General features: G+C 38.3%; 1 protein-coding gene across 1 annotated transcript in view; it reads left to right on the top strand.

Moving 5' to 3' along the window:
• The window catches only part of EPC2 (enhancer of polycomb homolog 2), an 88,060-nt gene that overhangs the window by 37,641 nt on the left and 30,694 nt on the right, over nucleotides 1-19,725 (top strand). The window contains exons 3-7 of the mRNA XM_024202820.1: nucleotides 6,395-6,540; nucleotides 11,324-11,530; nucleotides 14,088-14,236; nucleotides 14,526-14,658; nucleotides 18,895-19,086. Of these exons, the coding sequence (XP_024058588.1) occupies nucleotides 6,395-6,540; nucleotides 11,324-11,530; nucleotides 14,088-14,236; nucleotides 14,526-14,658; nucleotides 18,895-19,086 (827 nt within the window). The remainder of the gene's footprint in view (nucleotides 1-6,394; nucleotides 6,541-11,323; nucleotides 11,531-14,087; nucleotides 14,237-14,525; nucleotides 14,659-18,894; nucleotides 19,087-19,725) is intronic.

The raw sequence follows: 19,725 nt of genomic DNA on the forward strand, positions 1-19,725 counted from the left end.
CCTGCCCCTCAGAGCAGGATGTGGCCGCGCCGCCTGGCCCACTGGAGCACGCTGTGGCCATGCCACCCGGCCCAGCCCGCTGGAACATGCTGCAGCCGCGCCGCTCAGTATGGCCCGCTGGAGTAGACTGCGGCTGCGTTGCCCAGCCTGCCGGAGCAGCTCCAGCCAGGCCAGAGACATCCTCCCCAGATAAGGTGGGAAGGGATGGGATGGGGAGAGTGTGGGGGTCCCAGGTTAGGGGTGGGGTCATGTGGGGGGTGGTCACAGGAGTTACTCCCCTGACTCTCAGCTTCTCCCTCCCCAAAAAAGTGTCCCCACCAGTTGCTGTCCCGGTCCGCAAGGACACTTTGTTACTTAGGTTTACCTCCGTGCCTGCGGACGCTCGAGGTAAACAAACCATCTCAGCCCACCAGCGGCTTATCCTGATGGCCCGGGAACCAAAGTTTGCTGACCTCTGAATTATAGGGTCGTCTTATGAACGGGTTATAAAAATTTTCCATTTTTACTTATCCATCCTGGGGGGAATGGCTTATAAATGAACTGGCTTGATCGAGTATATACGGTAATTTGTAAGCATTTACAAGAAAATAAGGTAATTAACAGTCAACATGGATTTGTCAAGAACAAATCACGTCAAACCAAGCTAATATCATTCTTTGACAGGGTAACGAGCATTATGGATGGGGGGAAGCAGTGGATGACTTTAGTGAGGCTTTTGACACTGTCTCACCTGACCTTCTGTTTTAAAAAACAAAAACAAACAAAACAAAAACCTAGAGAAATATACTCTAGATGAACCTACTGTAAGGTAGGTGCACAACTGGCTGGAAAAGAGTAGTCAGAGTAGCTATCAATAGTTCACAGTTGAGCAGGAAAAGCATATCAAGTTGGGGTCATGCGTGGATCTGTCCTGGGTCCATATCTTCGTAAATGACTTGGACAATGGCATAGAGAGTACACTTATAAAGTTTGTGGACAAATCCAATCTGGGAGGGGTTGCAGGCATGTTGAAGGATAGGATTAGAATTCAAAATGATCTTGACAAACTGGAGAAAAGGTCTGATAAAATAGGATGAAGTTCAATAAGGACAAAGGCAAAGTACAACAAATACATGCTGGGAAATGACTGCCTAGGAAGGAAAACTGCAGAAAAGGATCTGGGGGTTATAGTGGATCACAAACTAAATGAATCAACAGTGTAATACTGTTGCAAAAAAGGTGAACATCATCCTGCATGTATTAGCAAGAGTATTGTGAACAATGCACAAGAAGTAATTTTTCCACTCTACTTCGCACTGATAAGGCCTCAACTGGAGTATTGTGCCCAATTCTGGGCACCACACTGTGGGAAAGATGTGGACAAATTGGAGAAAGTCTAGAGAAGAGCAACAAAAATGATTAAAGGTCTAGAAAACGTGACCTGCAAGGAAAGACTGAAAAAACTGGGTTTGTTTAGTCTGGAGAAGAGAAGACTGAGGGTGCCTAACAGTCTTCAAATTCATAAAAGGTTGTTATAAAGAGGAGGGTGATAAATTGTTCTCCTTAACCACTGAGGTCAGGACAAAAAGTAATGGGCTTAAGTTGCACCAAGGGAGAGTTAGGTTAGATATTAGGAAAGACTTCCTAACTGTAAGGGTAGTTAAGCACTGGAACAAATTAATTACCTAGGGAGGTTATGGAATCTTTGTCATTGGAGGTTTTTAAGAACAGTTTAGACAAACACCTGTCAGTGAAGGTCTAGATAATACTTATCTCAGCCTTGGTGCTGGAGACTGGACTAGATGACTAATTGAGTTTCCTTCCAGTCCTATATTTCTCTGCTTCTATGAACAACCTTGAATAAAACTCAACAGATTGACACCATTTTGACCCACATCACATCATATAGATTGATCTCTCCTTGGGGAGGGAGGGAGGGAGGTGGCATCTAGAAAGTTTTTTTTAAAATGGCAGGTGATGGTGGCGTTCATCTCTCCGGAACCCCTAGCACCAATGATTGTTTCACTAAGCCTACCCTGCACCCTTCTGAGGCATACCAGATTTCAAAGAAATCTGACTAAGCATGTTGATGTTCGATGATTTAGAAAGATACTATGATGTAATCGTACCTGTAGTGGCACTCTTACACCACTATTATGTCTTTGTTTAGATATTAATGTTTTGAACAGTAAAGATGAAGAAAGGAACATAATCTTAATAGAATTCTTTGGTCTGGAATCAGTCTTCTAAAAAAAGTGGATAATCTAAATTGTACATTGTGAAAAACATTAATCTGTTAAAATTAAAAGGCAAGGGGTTTTTACTAAATTTCAGCCCCGAGGCTCACTGTGTTAAGTATAATTCATTACTTTTAGCACAATAGAAGTAAGGTCCCTTTTGTTAATTTCTGATTCGTTGGTGTGAGAAAAGGTATCCTGGTACAATAGCATTTCTTTCCCAGCAACCCCAGTTTATTTTTAAAATAAAATAAAGGCATTTCAAAATTAGATTCTAACTAAACCCACAAAATTTTAAATCCATTGCAATTAATCTATTACAAAAAAAACCTATTAATCTGATTAAGACCATGTTAAGGCATATTTTTAGACGCCCCTCATTAAGTGTAGTGAATAAATCAGTATTTTCTTTTTTTCTTGCAAGTACAGTACTCCTTCCCCAAATTAAAAATAAATGAAACATTTAGACTAGGGCTGTCAAGCGATTAAAAAAATTAATTGCAATGTTAAAGAATAATAGAATAGCATTTATTTAAATATTTTTGGATGTTTTCTACATTTTAAAATATATTGATTTCAATTACCACACAGAATACAAAGTGTACAGTGCTCACTTTATATAATTATTTTTATTACAAATATTTGCACAGTAAAAAACAAAAGAAATCGTATTTTTCAATTAATCTAATACTAGTACTGTAGAACAATCTTTTTATCATGAAAGTTGAACTTACAAATGTAGAATTATGTACAAAAACATAACTGTACTCAAAAATAAAACAATGTAAATCTTTAGAGCCTACAAGTCCATTCAGTCCTACTTCTTGTGCAGCCAATCGCTAAGACAAACAAGTTTGTTTACATTTGCAGGAGATAATGCTACCTGCTTCTTGTTTACAATGTCACCTGAAAGTGATAACAGGTGTTTGAATGGCACTGTTGTAGTCCTCGTCGCAAGATATTTACGTGCCAGATGCGCTAAAGATTCGTATGTCCCTTCATGCTTCAACCACCCTTCCAGAGGACATGCGTCCATGCCGATGACGGGTTCTCCTCAATAATGATCCAAAGCAGTGCAGACCGATGCAAATTCATTTTCATCATCTGAGTCAGATGCCACCAGCAGAAGGTTGATTTTCTTTTTTAGTGGTTCAGTTCTCTAGTTTCTGCATCGGAGTGTTGCTCTTTTAAGACTTCTGAAAGCGTGCTCCACACCTCACCCCACTCAGATTTTGGAAGGTACTTCAGAATCTTAAACATTGGGTTGAGTGCTGTAGCTATCTTTAGAAATCTCACATTGATATCTTCTTTGCGTTTTGTCAAATCTGAAGTGAAAGTGTTCTTAAAATGAACAACGTGCTGTGTCATCATCCAAGATTGCTATAACATGAAATTTATGGCAGAAAGTGGGTAAAACAGAGCAGGAGACATGCAATTCTCCCCCAAGGAGTTCAGTCACAAATGTAATGAACGCATTTTTTTTTTTTTTTTTTTAAACAAGCATCATCAGCATGGAAGCATGTCCTCTGGAACGGTGGCGGAAGCATGAATAGGCATACGAATGTTTATACCTTTTAATGCCGGCTACAAAAGTGCCATGCAAATGCCTGTTCTCACTTTCAGGTGACGTAAATAAGAACCGGGCAGCATTATGTCCCGTAAATGTAAACAAACTTGTTTGTCTTAGCGATTGGCTGCACAAGAAGTAGGACTGAATGGACTTGTAGACTCTCTAAAGTTTTACATTATTTTTTTGTGTAGTTATGTAACAAAATAAATCTACATTTATAAGTTGCACTTTCATGATAAAGAGATTGCACTTCAGTACTTGTATGAGGTGAATTGAAAAATTCTGTCTTTATCATTTTTACAGTGCAAATATTTGTAGTAATAATAATAATATAAAGTGAGCACTGTACACTTTATATTCTGTGTTGTAATAGAAATCAATATATTTGAAAACTTAGAAAAACGTCCAAACATATTTAATAAATTTCAGTTGATATTCTATTGTTTAACAATGCGATTAATCACGATTAATTTTTTAAATCTCTATTAATTTTTTTTAATTGCGTGAGTTGACTGCGATTAATCGACGGCCCTAATTTAGACCCGAGCATTATCAGCCCCAACAGTTCAAAATGAATACATCAGCCCCCCCACTAAGAAATTGCATCTTAAAAATCATAAGATTATAAATTTTTTATTCTTTTTGTTTGCCTTCTGATGTCTGAACCATTAGGGTTTGTGTTTTCAGGTTTTTTCTGCATCCATGAGGGCTACACACTTCTTTCATGAGAGTTGAGAGTCTCATGTAAACATACATCTCCAGGGGCTAGGTATTTAAGGGAAAACATAAAATACCACAGCACTCATGATAAAATTTCTGGAGTTGGCAACACTGAAAACATGGCTTTTTTTCCCTCCAACAACTCTAGACCCAGCTAATTCGCAATAGAAATTTCCTGCATATCTTTTACGATTTCTTCAAAAACTGTAATACACATTTAAAATAATGAAATCTTGGTAACATGAAGTATCACCACTGCAATTCTAAAACTCTAAACGGGAAAGACTGCTGGCTTGTTATTTAAACTGTTTTTATTTTAGTGTGGATGAACGAAGGTGCAGGTTTGCAAGTTTTTATATGTACCATTTTCCATAATATTTTACAGATTCATGGTCTGTTTTCATCTTTTCAATCTATGGACTTTGATGGAGTCTTATAGACTTTCATTGAGAAACTAGGACCTAGTGTTGTGAGCTGTAACATGCTCAAGTCTTTTTCTAAGTAATACATTCTATTGATTATCAGATTTCCATCTAAATAAAATCTTGCGTAAACTTTTGACACATCATGGAGCTATTTTTTAATACAATTTCAGTGATTCAGTACTTAATAAACAATATTATTCATTATCATCTATGTATTTATAGCACAGCGCCTATATTCAGTTCTGAATTAAATACTAAAGTTTTTTTTGAATGGATTTGTTACCCTAAGGTAAATAAATTTCTTTTAACATACGCCTTCAATGGTTCTACTGCAGTAATCATGAAAATTAAATGATTTGGGGAACTGAAAGACTCCTTATCCTATTTTCAACCTTTTAGGTTCCTAGCTTGAAACATTCACTAATTGAATGTTAGCATTAATTGAAAGTTCTTGCAGTTGTTAGGACTTTAATAATCTATCTGAAATGAATTGGCATTGCTGCATTATCTACCTGATACTTGTCCAGGCTGGATTACATCTTAACTGACAGAGACAAAGATTTAATATGCGTGGAAGCTGAAGTTATGCTCTAAGTTCTAGAGAAACAGTGTTTCCAGGTCAAGGCTTGGGCATGTCATCAGGGCAGTATCGTTGGGGAGGGAAGGGGAAAAGAGACTTGGCTGCTTTTTCATTCTTCCTATGCTGTACCTGTTTTTGGCATTAATAGTGCCTTAATTTCCATTGGTATTGATCGAGCACTTTTAGAAACACAATACAAAAATTAAACAAAAAACAAAAAAACCCACAATATATTACATATGCTAATTATCTAAGTCATCTCAAATAGGAAAAATAGTAAATTAAAAATTACATTGGAGCTCTATTTTTCATGTGCCTTGTGTCTGAGTAAGGGTTGCATCTGAAAATTATAATAATTTAATCTTTCAGAAAAATTTGCACGAGTTTATCGACAGAATTTTAGCTGCCACTTGAAATTTTTTTGCTTTTGTGGGTTGGAGGGAGACTAGTTAATTTGGCCTGGGTAAAATGTTAAATAACCCTGATTTTTAATGCAAATTTTAAATTAGATTTTTTTTTAGTAAATCTTATGGTGACTGATGTATAAAGTGACTCAATCGCTTAATAATTCAGCATCTGATATTAATATAACTTGGCTCTGACCTTTTCTCCTTTGCTGAATACATACTAAAGAAAAGTAGGTTTTAATTTAAATTAAATATATAAGAATATTGGAAAACATTAAAATTAACAGATAATGAGAAACTTACACACTTAAAAGACATAACAGAGGTCAGCTAGTTTGAAGGGTGTTAATTTGCAGCTAAAAATGGTGATTTGTTTGTTTTCTGATACGTTACTGTAATATCTTAATTTGGAATCCTTAACATAAATAAGTGACTTCTGTAACTAAAAGCAGCTTTTATACATGTTTCTGTTTCAGCCTTTAATCTGGACAATGAACAACCAGATTACGATATGGACTCTGAAGATGAGACGTTATTAAACAGACTCAATCGGAAGATGGAAATCAAGCCGCTACAGTTTGAAATTATGATTGACAGGCTTGAAAAAGCCAGTTCGAATCAGGTATTGCACTCTTTTAAGAAATAATCCTCTTCTTTTACTGATAATCATTCTCATTAATGTTTTGATTTTGTTTCACTTCTATTTAATCTTTTAATATTTTTCTTAACCTTTGAGTATCATTACTTTGCATCCCACTAGTTGTTTGAAAAACACAACCCCAGATGCATAGTGTGTGTTCATAAAACCACAGTACTCCTCTTTATCTTATTAGGCAGGTAGAGTCACTAAATGTTTAATTACCTAGAATGGTAAGTGAAATAGTGTTTTTGTTTTTTATTAATGTCCTCATTGAACTCCAAAATTTAGTGCAATAGAAGACGACCGCTATCATCCTATTTTGTCGATATCAGTGTTAAAGAGATATCAACTTTAGTAGGCTGACAGTTTTTTGCTTGCACATCCTGATTTTCCTTAGCGTTCCTTTTCTTTGGTCTAATTTTGGGTTTAGTGTGCGGGTGGTGGTGGTGGCCAGTGATATCCAGGAGGTCAGACTAGATCCTCTAGTGGTCCCTTTTGGCCTTAAATTCTATTACTTTGGGGAAAAAATCTGACATTTTAAATTTGTATTGTAATTTAAAAAGAAAACCAAAAAGCCCAAAACAAGCTAAACCCAGGATTTTTCTGTTGTTGTTACAGGCTGATCTTTAGTCCCTTTAGTTTACTTTCCAAACTTAGTTCCTGATCCTGCGAATTGGGGAGCACTCTTTCTGTTGACTTCAGTGGAAATCATAGAACTTCAATTGGAGTTGAGTGCTCAGTACTTGGTGGTGCACAGCCCTCCAGCTCTGAGTTTGGATTCTAATTTGAGCTGTCTCTTTTATAAAAATTCCTTAATGATTTACTATTTTAATGTTTTACCCTAAATATGCAAAACGTGTATTAGAAATTTCTTAAATAGTTTCTCTGTATTACACTATAATTATGAAAGGTAATTCTGCTGACATAGTTAACCTTAACAATAATAAACTTTATATAATCTGATGGAGTGTCAGGTGAATAAACTAATCTGTTACTGAGATACATATTTCTCTTTTTAAATTTTTTTTTTAAACCCTCACATCTTGCAGGTTGTAGACACAGATTACTTTTCTGTTTGTAGGGAGTGTAAGACGATGTGAAGACTTACAAATCAGGAAAGGAAAAATAAAAATCCCAGTGACTGGTCACTTCACATGCCATTTTTCAGGCATGCTTCATTTAAAAAAATAAAACTCAAAACAAGAACAAATCAACTTAAACTACTTGGTAATAAACACATGTGACCTTTTCCACTTCAGCCAGTTGGTTGGAGAAAGAACATGCACTTCCTCTATAATTCCCTCTTTTGCACCAGCTTCTGCTTTTCTTTTATAACTCTGGCTAGATCATCACCTCTTTCATGCCAGAGTGCTTTTACACCTTGTCACAGGGGGTTCCAGCAAATGGGAAGTTGGGTTGCTCTTCCTTTTTTGCTTAGTTGGGTAGCTCCACCAAAGGACCGAAGGAAGATTTTGGCTCCTTTTTCTCTTCAGTTAGCAACATCTTCATTAACCAGTGTCTTTTCTACGTTTGCCATGGATAAGATGCTTCAATGAATCTCTTAGCTGGTTAAAGATGGAGCCTCAGAAGAGGACACTCAAGAGGTGCTCCTTGTGTGGAATCGACTGTGTGTACCCTTTCCAGGGAGCAGAATGGCCTACAGTGATCACATCACCCTTTTCCACCCTTGGGTAGACAGTGGATAGGATCTCCAGCTGGTGCTGGATCTTGTTGGGAAGCTGACGCCAACCACAGTGAGAAACATGGTAGGGAAAGGAGGATCCCCTGTACCTTTCACAGCTGGATCTGAATACAGTTCATGCCACCTCAGTAAATTATACATCTGGGGGCTCTCTTTAGTATTGCCATTAGTACTCTTTGCAGGAGAGTGAAAAAGTAAGGAAGTCCAGGGAGAAAGTTTCCATAAGTTGAACAAGTATTAAGTTATGATTTTGTTCATAGAACTGGTGCGATGGGCCTGGAAGCACTCTTGTCATCTCCTAAGTGCTTTCCTGACTCTCAGGGGGCTCAGTTAGGAGAGCTGCATGCCTCTGTTCTTGGCAACATGATCAGACAAATCTCTGCCTGTGGGAATTCCCAGAGAATTTTACTGAAAGCCCCTCACAGGGCAGTCATTACCAGCAACACCAATTTTTGAAATTGGGGGAAAAGCCCAGGAGACATGGCCCAGGCAAGAAAGGGATGCATATGTCAGTCCTTGAGCTCAGAGCAGTGAGACTAGCATTAATGTTGTTCTAGGAGACACAGTCTCCAAGCTAGTCAGTCCTTCATTTAACAAAACTATGATGGTCTTGTTTATTATGTGCCAGATGCTCACCAGGAATAGAACCTGAGTCAGAGAAGAATGTTCTCTTAGAATAAGTGGGGAAAAATCTCAGAGCCTTAAGAATAACTGTCCTGGTAGGAGCCCTCAATTTGCAAACGATTAACTGAGTTGTAAAGCTATCAGTCTTGATGAGTTTGATTTGGAGGGAAATGAAGTGGATCCCCCAAGGATTGTGTTAAAAAGTAAAGGGAGATGAAGGAATATTGATTCTAGTGTCTCTTGCCTGGCCTTACCATTCAAGCTAGTTAACTGATGATCTAATCAACAAGGGTCCTCTCTTTTTGGATTTGATGTCTCCAGGGCCATTTCATTTTACTGCCAAAGGAAAACTACATTGAAAGGATTGGTGTGTGAGAAGCAAACCTTGAAACATCTGGGGCTGTCTCTGAAAGTGAGGCAGACACTTAGCTGAGGTTAAGAAAGTTGTCTACCTCCATGGTCCACATCTTCACTTGGAATACTCTTTTGGTTTGCACCAGTGCTAGGAGGTAAAAGATCAAAGTGGTGCACTGTTCCCTATGTGGGTTCAGTAGTGAGAGAGCTGTGGAGAGACACTGGGTAGGTTTGCATCCCTTAGTAGCCAGATTTTTTCAGAGCAGTTGGAACAGGTTTTGGCTAAACAAATAATTGTTTCTCCTTGGCCACTGTAGTGGTTCAAACATTGAGTATTTATCTCTTGTAAAACACTGGCATTGGTTACTCTTATTTTGGCTCTCAATTAAAATGACCTTTCTGGTGACCGTAATTAGGATGAACTTGCAGTCCTCTTGTGGTGATTCCTCTTTCCAGTTTTTCACAGCGTTAAAGTAACACATCTCTTGGTTCTCAGCTTTACGTTGAAGATGAATGCTGAGTTGCACAGGAATATAGAGATTACTCTCCTTCCCTTTAGGCCCCTGCTGTCTTCTGATAATGAAAGAGCTTGGCATTTCCTAGATGCCACTGAGGTCCTGAAATCTTACCTACACAAATTCAAAGAAGTCAGTGCTTCAGACTCCTCGTTTTTCTTGTGTTCTTGCCAAGAAAGAACAATTCATTTTCTGTTGGTCCTTGCTAAATGGATTTGAGTACGTGTTAAGGAAGCATATATATCAGAGGGTTTTGTGTGTCCTATGGAGGCATTAGGAATTGCTGATTATAATGTGTCTGCTTCGTGGGGAGTGTCTGCGTAGAGAAAATGTGTCAGGCAGCTTTTTGGTGCTCTCTACATAACTTCATGGACCATTTTGTGGATGCTGGAGCTTCTGCTGATACTTTGGGGTATAGGATTCAGAGTACTGAATCTGAGTGTTAGGAACCACTGGGCAAAAAACAATTTCTAGATTGTTGGATCCCCACAAGCAGAATCAAGTTTGATCCCACCTGTAAATTGCTTTTCTGTAAGGGCTTCCAAAACTCTGGAATCCACCTAAGAATCTTACTTTGTACATAGTTTGTATTTTAGTTTTATTTGGAATGTGGGTTCTGCTGATGAAGTTAAAAGCTGTTCAGTGAGGGTCAGTTGCTAGCTGAAGAGAAGAAAGATGCCAAATGACCCTGTCAGTCAATTTGAGGAGCTACCTAAGTAAGCAAAAGGACAACCCCTCTCGCCCCTCGGTGTCCATATTAATGGAGCCCCTTGTGGGAATATAATTAGCAGGTAGGGTTGGCCAAAAGTCCACTTTCCTTTACAGAGAGAACAAAATTAAATAATGAATCCTGTTCCCAGTGCAGAATTGATATTTTAAAAATATTCATTCATAAAGAAAATCAAAGGAAGAAAAACTGAATATTTTAGAATTTCTAAAATGTTATTCATAGTAATGGACAGAGTGGCTTTTTTTTTTTTTTTTTGAAAGTGTAGTATATATATTTGTATATAAATGAAGTACATATACTTTTCTCTGTAGATACTGTATGGGCATGTGAGCAGGTGCATGTGGCCACTAAGGCTAGTATTCATTCCAGGCAGAATGGACACAAAACTACTATATTGGTGTTGTGGGAATAATAGTAGTGTAAGGACAGAATTGCTGACTTCCCTTTTTTTGCCATTGCTCTCCTTGCACTACTATAGATTACATAGCTAGTACTCATTCCAGTCAGAATAGACAAAATTACTGTGTTAGTGCTAAGTGGCAGTGGTTACTGTGGAGATATCACTTATTTTATAACTTAAACATCAGCAGTGGAATTTTTTTTATCATGTTCTTTTACTTTAGTGTGGATGGTAGGCTTAATACTACCTCATATGCCACTGCCACAGAACTCCTTTTGAGGCTAGGTACATGACCTTCATGTTACAGTGCAAATCAAGCCTTTCAATGCAAGAGAATTATTAGGTTTATCTAGAAGCTTTAGCAAGAAGGATGAATGAAGATTGTAAATGACTTTCTCATTGCTATTCTTACTGAACTACATCTTTGTGTTTTCTTTCAGCTTGTAACACTTCAGGAAGCTAAATTGCTGCTAAATGAGGATGATTACCTTATTAAAGCTGTCTATGACTACTGGGTGAGAAAACGTAAGAACTGCAGGGGGCCATCCCTTATTCCTCAAATCAAACAAGAAAAAAGGGACGGCTCTACCAACAATGACCCTTACGTTGCCTTTCGGAGGAGAACTGAGAAAATGCAGACTCGAAAGGTAATTTGTGAATATAGGACTGGATCCTGCAGCATGCTAAGCACTGTTGTCCCAATCCAGCAAAGACCAGAGTGCTCAGCACTTTGTAGGATAACTCCATAATATGCCTAAATTTGTTATCTGTCAACTAGTCTTTTTGTATTACATTCATAGTGTCTGTCTAATGTCCTGAGTAAATTTAAACCTTGTTAAACTGACACAACTTGTAATCTAGCCTGTTTTCTAATAATAAAAGTAGCTAAAGGTCATACTCCTGCTACTGTGGTTTTACAATCAGTTTCCTGTGCAGTACCTGATCATTTTAGTAGAAATGTATTTAGCATGCTTATCCATTGTTGTTGGATGCAGCGGTAGAGGGTTATGATGGAACTGGTAATTGAGCTGAAGAAAAGAGTATTAAGTCTCTTCCTTGTCCTGGCCACAAGTGGGAGGGAAAGGGGCGATGCATCCTCTCAACTGCTTCTTGGGTGTGTGATGGGGTGCGACTCACCACTGCGGCGCTTCCTACTGGCTATCTTGGGAATTTAGCGCTGCACCCTCTTCTGGTGGCATCTCGCCCAACGTCACCTCTGCTTCTGGACCCGTCACTCCCAGGACTGCGGCATCCTCTTCATGACACTGCCCTCCAGCTGTGTCATACTCTGTGTTCTCCCCTTCTGGGGGACCTGCAATCTCCGCCCAGCCACTTCCCTCAATGGCAACTGCAGTCCATTGTTCCAGGGCTGCTTCCCATGCAGCTCCAGCACCCTCTTCTGCTCTTACCTCAGGGCCTCAGTCTGCAGGCCCTAGCAGCCAGCCAGGAGCTCTCTCTAGCTCCCCAGTCTCTGCTTGCAGCACTCAATTGTCCCAGGTGCTGGGGCTTTTTCCCCCTGCTAGGAGCCTGCTCTTCTCTCCTCTAGTTCCAGTCAACTAATCAACTCTGCTCTGCCCTGCAGCCCTTCTTATATGGGCTTGCTGGGCCATGATTGGCTGCTCCTTGCAGCCCCTCTCTAACTGGCTGCCTCCAGCGCAGCCTCCCTAGGCCTGCTTTTAACCCCTTATCTGCCAGTGAGGGGCAGCTGCCCCATCACAGGGTGCCAAACAGCCCAAACAATATCCTATTCATTCTTGGATGCCGAAGGCTCCAACTGTTCCTAAACATCCATCTTCCACTAACATCCATCTTCCTCCAGACAACTTCAGCAATGTAGCTAAGCATTTTCAGTACAAAAATGTATAATGCATTGAAAATTTAAGGGGCAGTGTAAAATAAATTATATTTAATATTAGAGTAGAATACTGCACAGATTGTAGTATTTATTTTCCTATTTAACTAAAAAAAACAACACCTCAATTAAAAAAAAAAAAAAAATTACTCAAAGCTGCCACAGAATTATACCTTAAAATGTCTCAGAAAGCAGGATGATTTTATTTCGGTTTTTACATTGGTAGTGATTGGACATCTAACATGCCAGTGAATGCCAATGAAAATGAGGCAGGATCAGAGGCTAAAATAGGGGGAAAAACACACCCCTGAGCGATGCAGATTTCAGCGCTGTAAAGTGGCAGTGTAGATATAGCGCTGGTATCTATTCTCCTCATAGAGGTGGTTTTATTACAGTGCTGGGAGAGCTCTCTCCCAGCGCTGGAGCCGCGACTACACAGCCATGTTAAAGCACTGCTGCAGCAGTGCTTTAAAGTCGTCTGTGTAGACATACCCTTGGAAAAGTTAAATGTCTGTTGAAATACATCCTAGAATACTCAAGGAGTTGTTTGAGGAAATATTTGAGGCATTAGCGATTATATTTGAAAAGTCATGGAAGACATGAGAGATTCCAGAGGACTGGACAAGGCAAATATAGTACTGAAAGGGAAATAAGAACAACCCAGGGAATTACAGACCAGTCAGCTTAACTTCAGTACCTGGAAACAAAATGGAGCAAATAATTAAGCAATCAATTTGCAAACACCTAGCAGATAATAAGGTGATAAGTAGCTGTCAGCATGGTTTTGTCAAGACCAAATTGTGTCAAACCAACCTAGTAATGACTTTATATCTGATTTGTACCACAATTTACTTGAACCTGTTTGTGGGAGACAGAGGAACGACACATTACAGATCAGCTGTTTGAGTTGCTAATCACTAGCTTAAGTTGGTTATAGCTGGAACTGTAAAGTCTTAAATTTTCCATAATTTGATATCATCCTTAAAGCTTTAGTATAGCAAAACTCATCACTTGCAGAATCTAGGTAAGCAAAATATTTTTGGGCCAAATCCTCAGCTCTTTATTTATACAAACTTCCATTGACTTGATTGGAGCTTTTTTGAAGAAAAAAATTAGCTTAGGATTTGACTTTACAGAGATATTGCTCTTCCTTTCTTGTAATCATACTTACGGTTTGGTGCATTGAATAGTTTATTCTTGTGAAAGGTTTATGCTACGATTCACATGGTCAGATTCTGCTTTCTGACCACAAGCCTGCAATGTATAATATTTTGCTAAACTGATGCAATTTAAATCTTCCAGATTTTGCTTTTGATTTATGCTCTGACTAATATTCCATCCATTTTCAATAGAATCGAAAGAATGATGAAGCCTCTTATGAGAAGATGTTGAAATTAAGAAGAGAGTTTAGCAGAGCCATAACAATTTTGGAGATGATTAAGAGAAGAGAGAAAACAAAACGGGAGTTGTTGCATTTAACATTAGAAGTTGTGGAAAAAAGGTAAAGTTGCCATCCAACATTAACTATGAGAGCCCCACTTTAAATATGTATAAAATACTGCATTAAATAAAGGCGTTTCCTTCTATCTCAGATGCATAGTAACATATTTTGCAAATTAAGCTACTGCTTCTGTATGTATACATGACTTTTGAACTTTTTTGCTTAGTTGAAGGCTTAAATCTCACTGTAAACTTCATAAAACTGAAAATTGTGTGTTTGTACAGCTTATTTTTTTGATAATATGGTGTTCCCATTAAAATGTATAATGTTCTCCTTTTATAACTTTCAGGTACCACTTGGGTGATTATGGAGGTGAAATCCTTAATGAAGTCAAGCTTAATAGACCTGACAAAGAGATGAGCACCACTCCAGCAACTCTTCATAATGGAAACCACCACAAAGTTCAAGAATGTAAAGTTAAGGTAAACTTGTTTTTGTCCACAATGAGACATCTTGTTGCTTTGAACAGCTCTTGTAGTTGGGTTGGCTAGTCAATCTAATGTGCAGAGCAGGAGCATGGGTTGGGAAAGAGAGTAAAAGACTCTCCCTTGCCTGAAAAGCTTATAGTCTAACATGGTTCAGATGTCTAGGTATCAGTGACACCTGACATCACAGTTTTTCCTTAAATAAGAATAATATAGTATTCTTCATTCCTATCTTTCTCACTACCCTCTCTTTTAGTTGTAAGGAGATACATACGTAAACACTTAAATGTGAATGTAAGGGCCTATACCATATACTGAGAGATATAGGGCTGGTCTACACCCAGCCGCTAGTTTGGCGGCTGGGGATCGAAGTTCTGGGTTCGACTTATCGCGTCTGGTCTGGACGCGATAAGTCGAACCAGGAAGTACTCGCCGTCGACTGCGGTACTCCAGCTCGGCGAGAAGAGTACCGCGGAATCGACGGGGAGCCTGCCTGCCGCGTGTGGATCGCGTCTGAACCGCGGTAAGTTCGAACTAAGGTATGTCGACTTCAGCTACGTTATTCACGTAGCTGAAGTTGCGTACCTTAGTTCGACTTGGGGGGTTAGTGTAGACCAGGCCATAGTGAACTACTTCTCTTGCCTTCCTTTGGGGAGTAGAGCTTTGAACTTTTTTCAGCAGCACAGTCCAGGAATACTGATAGATTTGGACAGAATCATTCCACGACACAAAGATGAGAATATTAGGGATATGTGGGGTGTCAGTAAAAGGCAATGAAAGAGCTACAGAATTCTAGGGGTTGGCATAAACTAGGGATTATGCATCAGAGATCAAGGCCCGTTAACATTTCCAGGCAGCTAGCTAGCTCAAGAATACAAGCTTTACTATTTATTTTGTATTATGTCAACGCTTAATAAAAACTGAGCGACCAAAATTTTCAGGAAACTCCTTGGGTTGTGTGTCAGTAGTCTGACATTATTGAGAGCTGTGCATTATCGATATCAACTAGCAGTGATTCTGATTTCCTCCCTCTATTGACAGTGTGATAGAATCAGAAACTGTGTGTTGTTAGTGGAAAACAATGCAGACAAGGTGTGAGCCTTTTAATTCTACATAGGCACCACAAGCTACCAGGAGGGAGAGATCTGGAAGACTTACTCTATTTGTCATGTGCACGTTAATTATTTTGACAGGCTGAGATCGGGAGAGCTGTGGGCTGCCAAATTTTGTGAAATGTTATCCTTTATTTGCAGAAGAGTGTTGTTCCTTAACTTCCTTCTGTCTATGCTGAACCACAGTTAGTCTAGTTTTATTTTTATACCTACTGAACTTGGGAGTGTTTGTAACATCGGAAAAGTAGATGTTACATAGCTAGAAACATCCATAGCTAGACATTTTGGACACCTTCAAACTGGTCACACTGCACAGTTTTTTGTAAACTTAGGCAATAGATAAAATAATTAATCTTTTTGAGATCTCTCTATTTAAATCATTAGTGGGAGAAGCTCCACCAAATAAATGCTCTCTAACAAATAAACATTTTAAAACTCCTGGTCCAGATACATCAGAAGAGAAGAAACGTATCAAGAGTCCAGGTGTAATCTAGCCAGATCATCAAATCAAAATTGCCTAAGAGGTAGTGGAGTTAGATCCAAACATCCATCCTACACTGATCATTTTTTACCTAGTGCTTACCTTTATCCTTCCCTTTTCCTTAGTGTTTCCTGAAAAATACATTCTCAGAGCTCAAAAAACAAGGAAAAAAAATCCTGTAGAGATCTCTCTCTCCTTTGTATTGGATTGCTCAAAATAGATGAATAAAAATTAGGTATTCAAAAAACCCCAAAAGATTGTAGAATAATTATCTGAATATTCCATTAGAGGATAGTTTTGACCTTTTGTGCACAATAGAAGTAAAATACTTAGTACAGAAGGACCTAAAGTAAACACAGTTCCTCAGGGCTACTCCATGAAGAGAATGAGAGATTCAGATATTCCTGCACAATGTTGTCTTACTACTTCAAGAAAAGAGCGCTATCGTTGTTTTTAGATGAGAAAAAAATTAAGTCCCCCCCCCCCCCCCCTTGTCCTGTGTCAAATGCTGATTGGTGCTGAGCATCTATAACTCTAACTTAAATTGAAATGGCAATTAGGTCAGTATGCTCAACAATATGTACTGTAGGTTTTGAATGGTTTGTCTAGTCTAGTTTTAAACTTACCATGTGATGGGACTTCCACCATTGGGAGTCTGTTCCAAAACCTAATGGATCTCATCAAGAGGTAAAACAGTTCATAAATAATTTGTCCCTTGTTGATGCTCACACCCTTCAAATAATTGTATATGGTTATGTCTTTACCTCTTCCCACTTAACCAAGCTAAACAATTCTCAGTTCTCTTGGGGACAGTCTTCGCATGAAGCACACCATTGTAATGCAGGAGAGGATGAGGCTGTTAATATTTCCTCTTAATCCAGAAGTCCTTCTGGTCCCAAATCACTGTTAATGATTGTGAAGCACAGAATTAAATACAGTAAAGTATAAAGATCAGTATAAAAAAGCAGGGAAGGACTGTGAGGATTTCGTACACTGTTGCCTATGTGCCTGATTTAAAAAACAACAACAAAACAATCATTGTAACAGGAGGAACTCTGAATTCCTGAAACTGTGGTTGGCCTCTATGAGGCGCCTCAGTCAAAGCCAGGGAAAGAAAAGAGGTGAAAGCAGAGGGAGGAAGGAAATGGGAATTCCTTTTTGCTTTATTGTTTCCACTTGGGACAAAACAGAATCAGAACTGTGCGCTGAATGTTATTTGGACAGATGGTTCTCCTTTTGCTGAGCTCTGAGAGGAAATGACACATCAAGAAAGAGAAAAATTAAGCAGTGGCAGACATCAGAATCCACACATTTAAAATATAGTAGAATACAACATCTGTTTTCAGGTTTTTTTTAAGTGTGGGGAGGAGACTAAGGGGGGTAGATTGCTGCCACCATTTCTGTTTTTTTTCTGTTAAGAAAGAAATATGTCTGTCAGAGACCCTGCTTTTGTAAAAGTATATAGGTCATGGGCACACTTCAATTTTATAATAATGAAACAGCATTTAAAAATTGAATTGACAAAAGCATATTGCAGGAACTTATATGATATTTGTAAGTTGTTTGCCCTTTTGCTTCCTAGATTCATTCCAGAATATGATTTTATAGCATTATGACTATGAATTACAGTTTTTATTTAACACTGGTGACACCTACTGGTTAGTTAAGTTAGTTGCAGGCAGTTACCTTTATTCTGTTACAAGAACTTACTTGCCTTGTACTGTGTGTGTGTGTGTGTGTGTGTGTGTTGTTTTTTTAATTAAGGCAAAGTTACAGTAAAACATAAACATAGTACATCTTTTACTTGCGTAGGATCAGGTTAATTATTCAAAGATCCTGGCTAACAATTCTGTTTTTCTAGCTAGGGAGCCCTCCTGAGCATTCTAGAAGGGGTGACCAAATTTCTAAATACCTATCCGTTGTACTGTGTATTATCAGTTATTAAAGTTACTTCCATTTCTTGCATTAGCTACAATCCAACATTGGTGCTGACAAGTTAAATTCTTAGAAAAACTTGTAGTTTCCTTAGCAGCCAAACTGTGTCTGTCTTGTAACAGAAAAGTAGAGTGAGGATAAGCATCCGTTAAAGTTTTAAAGTATCTTGAGAGTTTTGAAGCTTAACTGTTGCTGATAAGCATTTATTCTTGAGTAGAGTTTTTGATTTAATTCTGATCAGGCTTCATACTGTAGATTAATCTTGCTGAAGTAAGCTACTAAGATGAAATAGTAATAACCATTAGCACTGGATTCTAAACAAAATGAAAAGTGATGAAATGAGAAATAAATGGAATAAACCCAAATCATCGTTCTTCATTCCATATCCCAAGCAAATTTAAAACATTTAAGAGAATTGCACGTCTTGTGGCTTAGGAAACTGAGTTTTGAAAATAACCAGAATGGGTTTTTCAGCTACAGGATATTGAATTGATTGGTCCAAAAAACCACAACTCCCTCTGTAGTCTAAAAAAGATATTTGTTCAATATAAAAGATATTTCAGTGTTCCTTTTGTTTAGCTCTGAGATTGCAAACAATAATGGCTTCCCAAGTGTATGTTTCAGGAAAAGAGGAGAGTAGTTTTAATGAATTAAGGAATATTAAGTTTTCTTTCTCTTGTCCAAAAAAACCTTCTTTACAAACAGCATCCTCACCACCCATCTCTAAAGGAAGACGTGCCAGACGTTGTCCGTCAAAAGAAGAAGTATCCAAAGAAGCCTAAAATAGAGAGTGTAATAACTCCTCAGCAGCCCACTACTGAGCCATTACCTGTTATCAGTAAGAGTGACATTAAACAGTATGACTTCCACAGTTCAGATGAAGACGAATTCCCACAGGTAATTTTTAACTAAAATAAAATACAAGTAGTTACTTATAACTGGGGAAAAAAATCAAAATTGACTTGAGTTTAGGTGATCTAACCTCAAAAGTGGGTATATGGTTCTCCTGATAAGAGATGTTGAATAGTTGGGTTGAGACAAACGCTTATATAGCATAGTCATGTAAAATAATTGAGGTTGGTTCTGTTATTTTAACAAAGATAGAGGGGCCTAGCAATTAGAGGAGGGGGCTGGGAGGTAGATAGAGGTTATATTCCTGATGCTGTTTGTAAAATAGATTAATAATACTTACCCAACTTTCTAAAGAGCTCTGAGATCCATTGAAGAAAAGCTGTATAAATGCCAAGTATGTGAATGCCTTATGTGGCCATCAAGTTTTTATCTCAAATACACTGCATTTTAGTGAAATCGATGTGGGTGTTTGTACACCTGCATTTTAGAGGACCGTCTTCCACCATCTGTTTCTCTGACAAATGCTTCTACCAAAATAGCATATTATAAATTATATTGGAAACGCTTTCTCATCAGTCCTAGATTTTCCCCCCCCCCGATATTTCTGGTATGATTTTCTCAATTTTAAGTGTTAAATAGATAACTTGGGATGGCAGTTTCGACAGCTGTGGTTCAGTGGATTAA

This window comes from Terrapene carolina, unplaced genomic scaffold, assembly GCF_002925995.2.
Source record: "Terrapene carolina triunguis isolate 2854851 unplaced genomic scaffold, T_m_triunguis-2.0 Scaffold62, whole genome shotgun sequence".
Taxonomy (NCBI): Eukaryota; Metazoa; Chordata; order Testudines; family Emydidae; genus Terrapene; species Terrapene triunguis.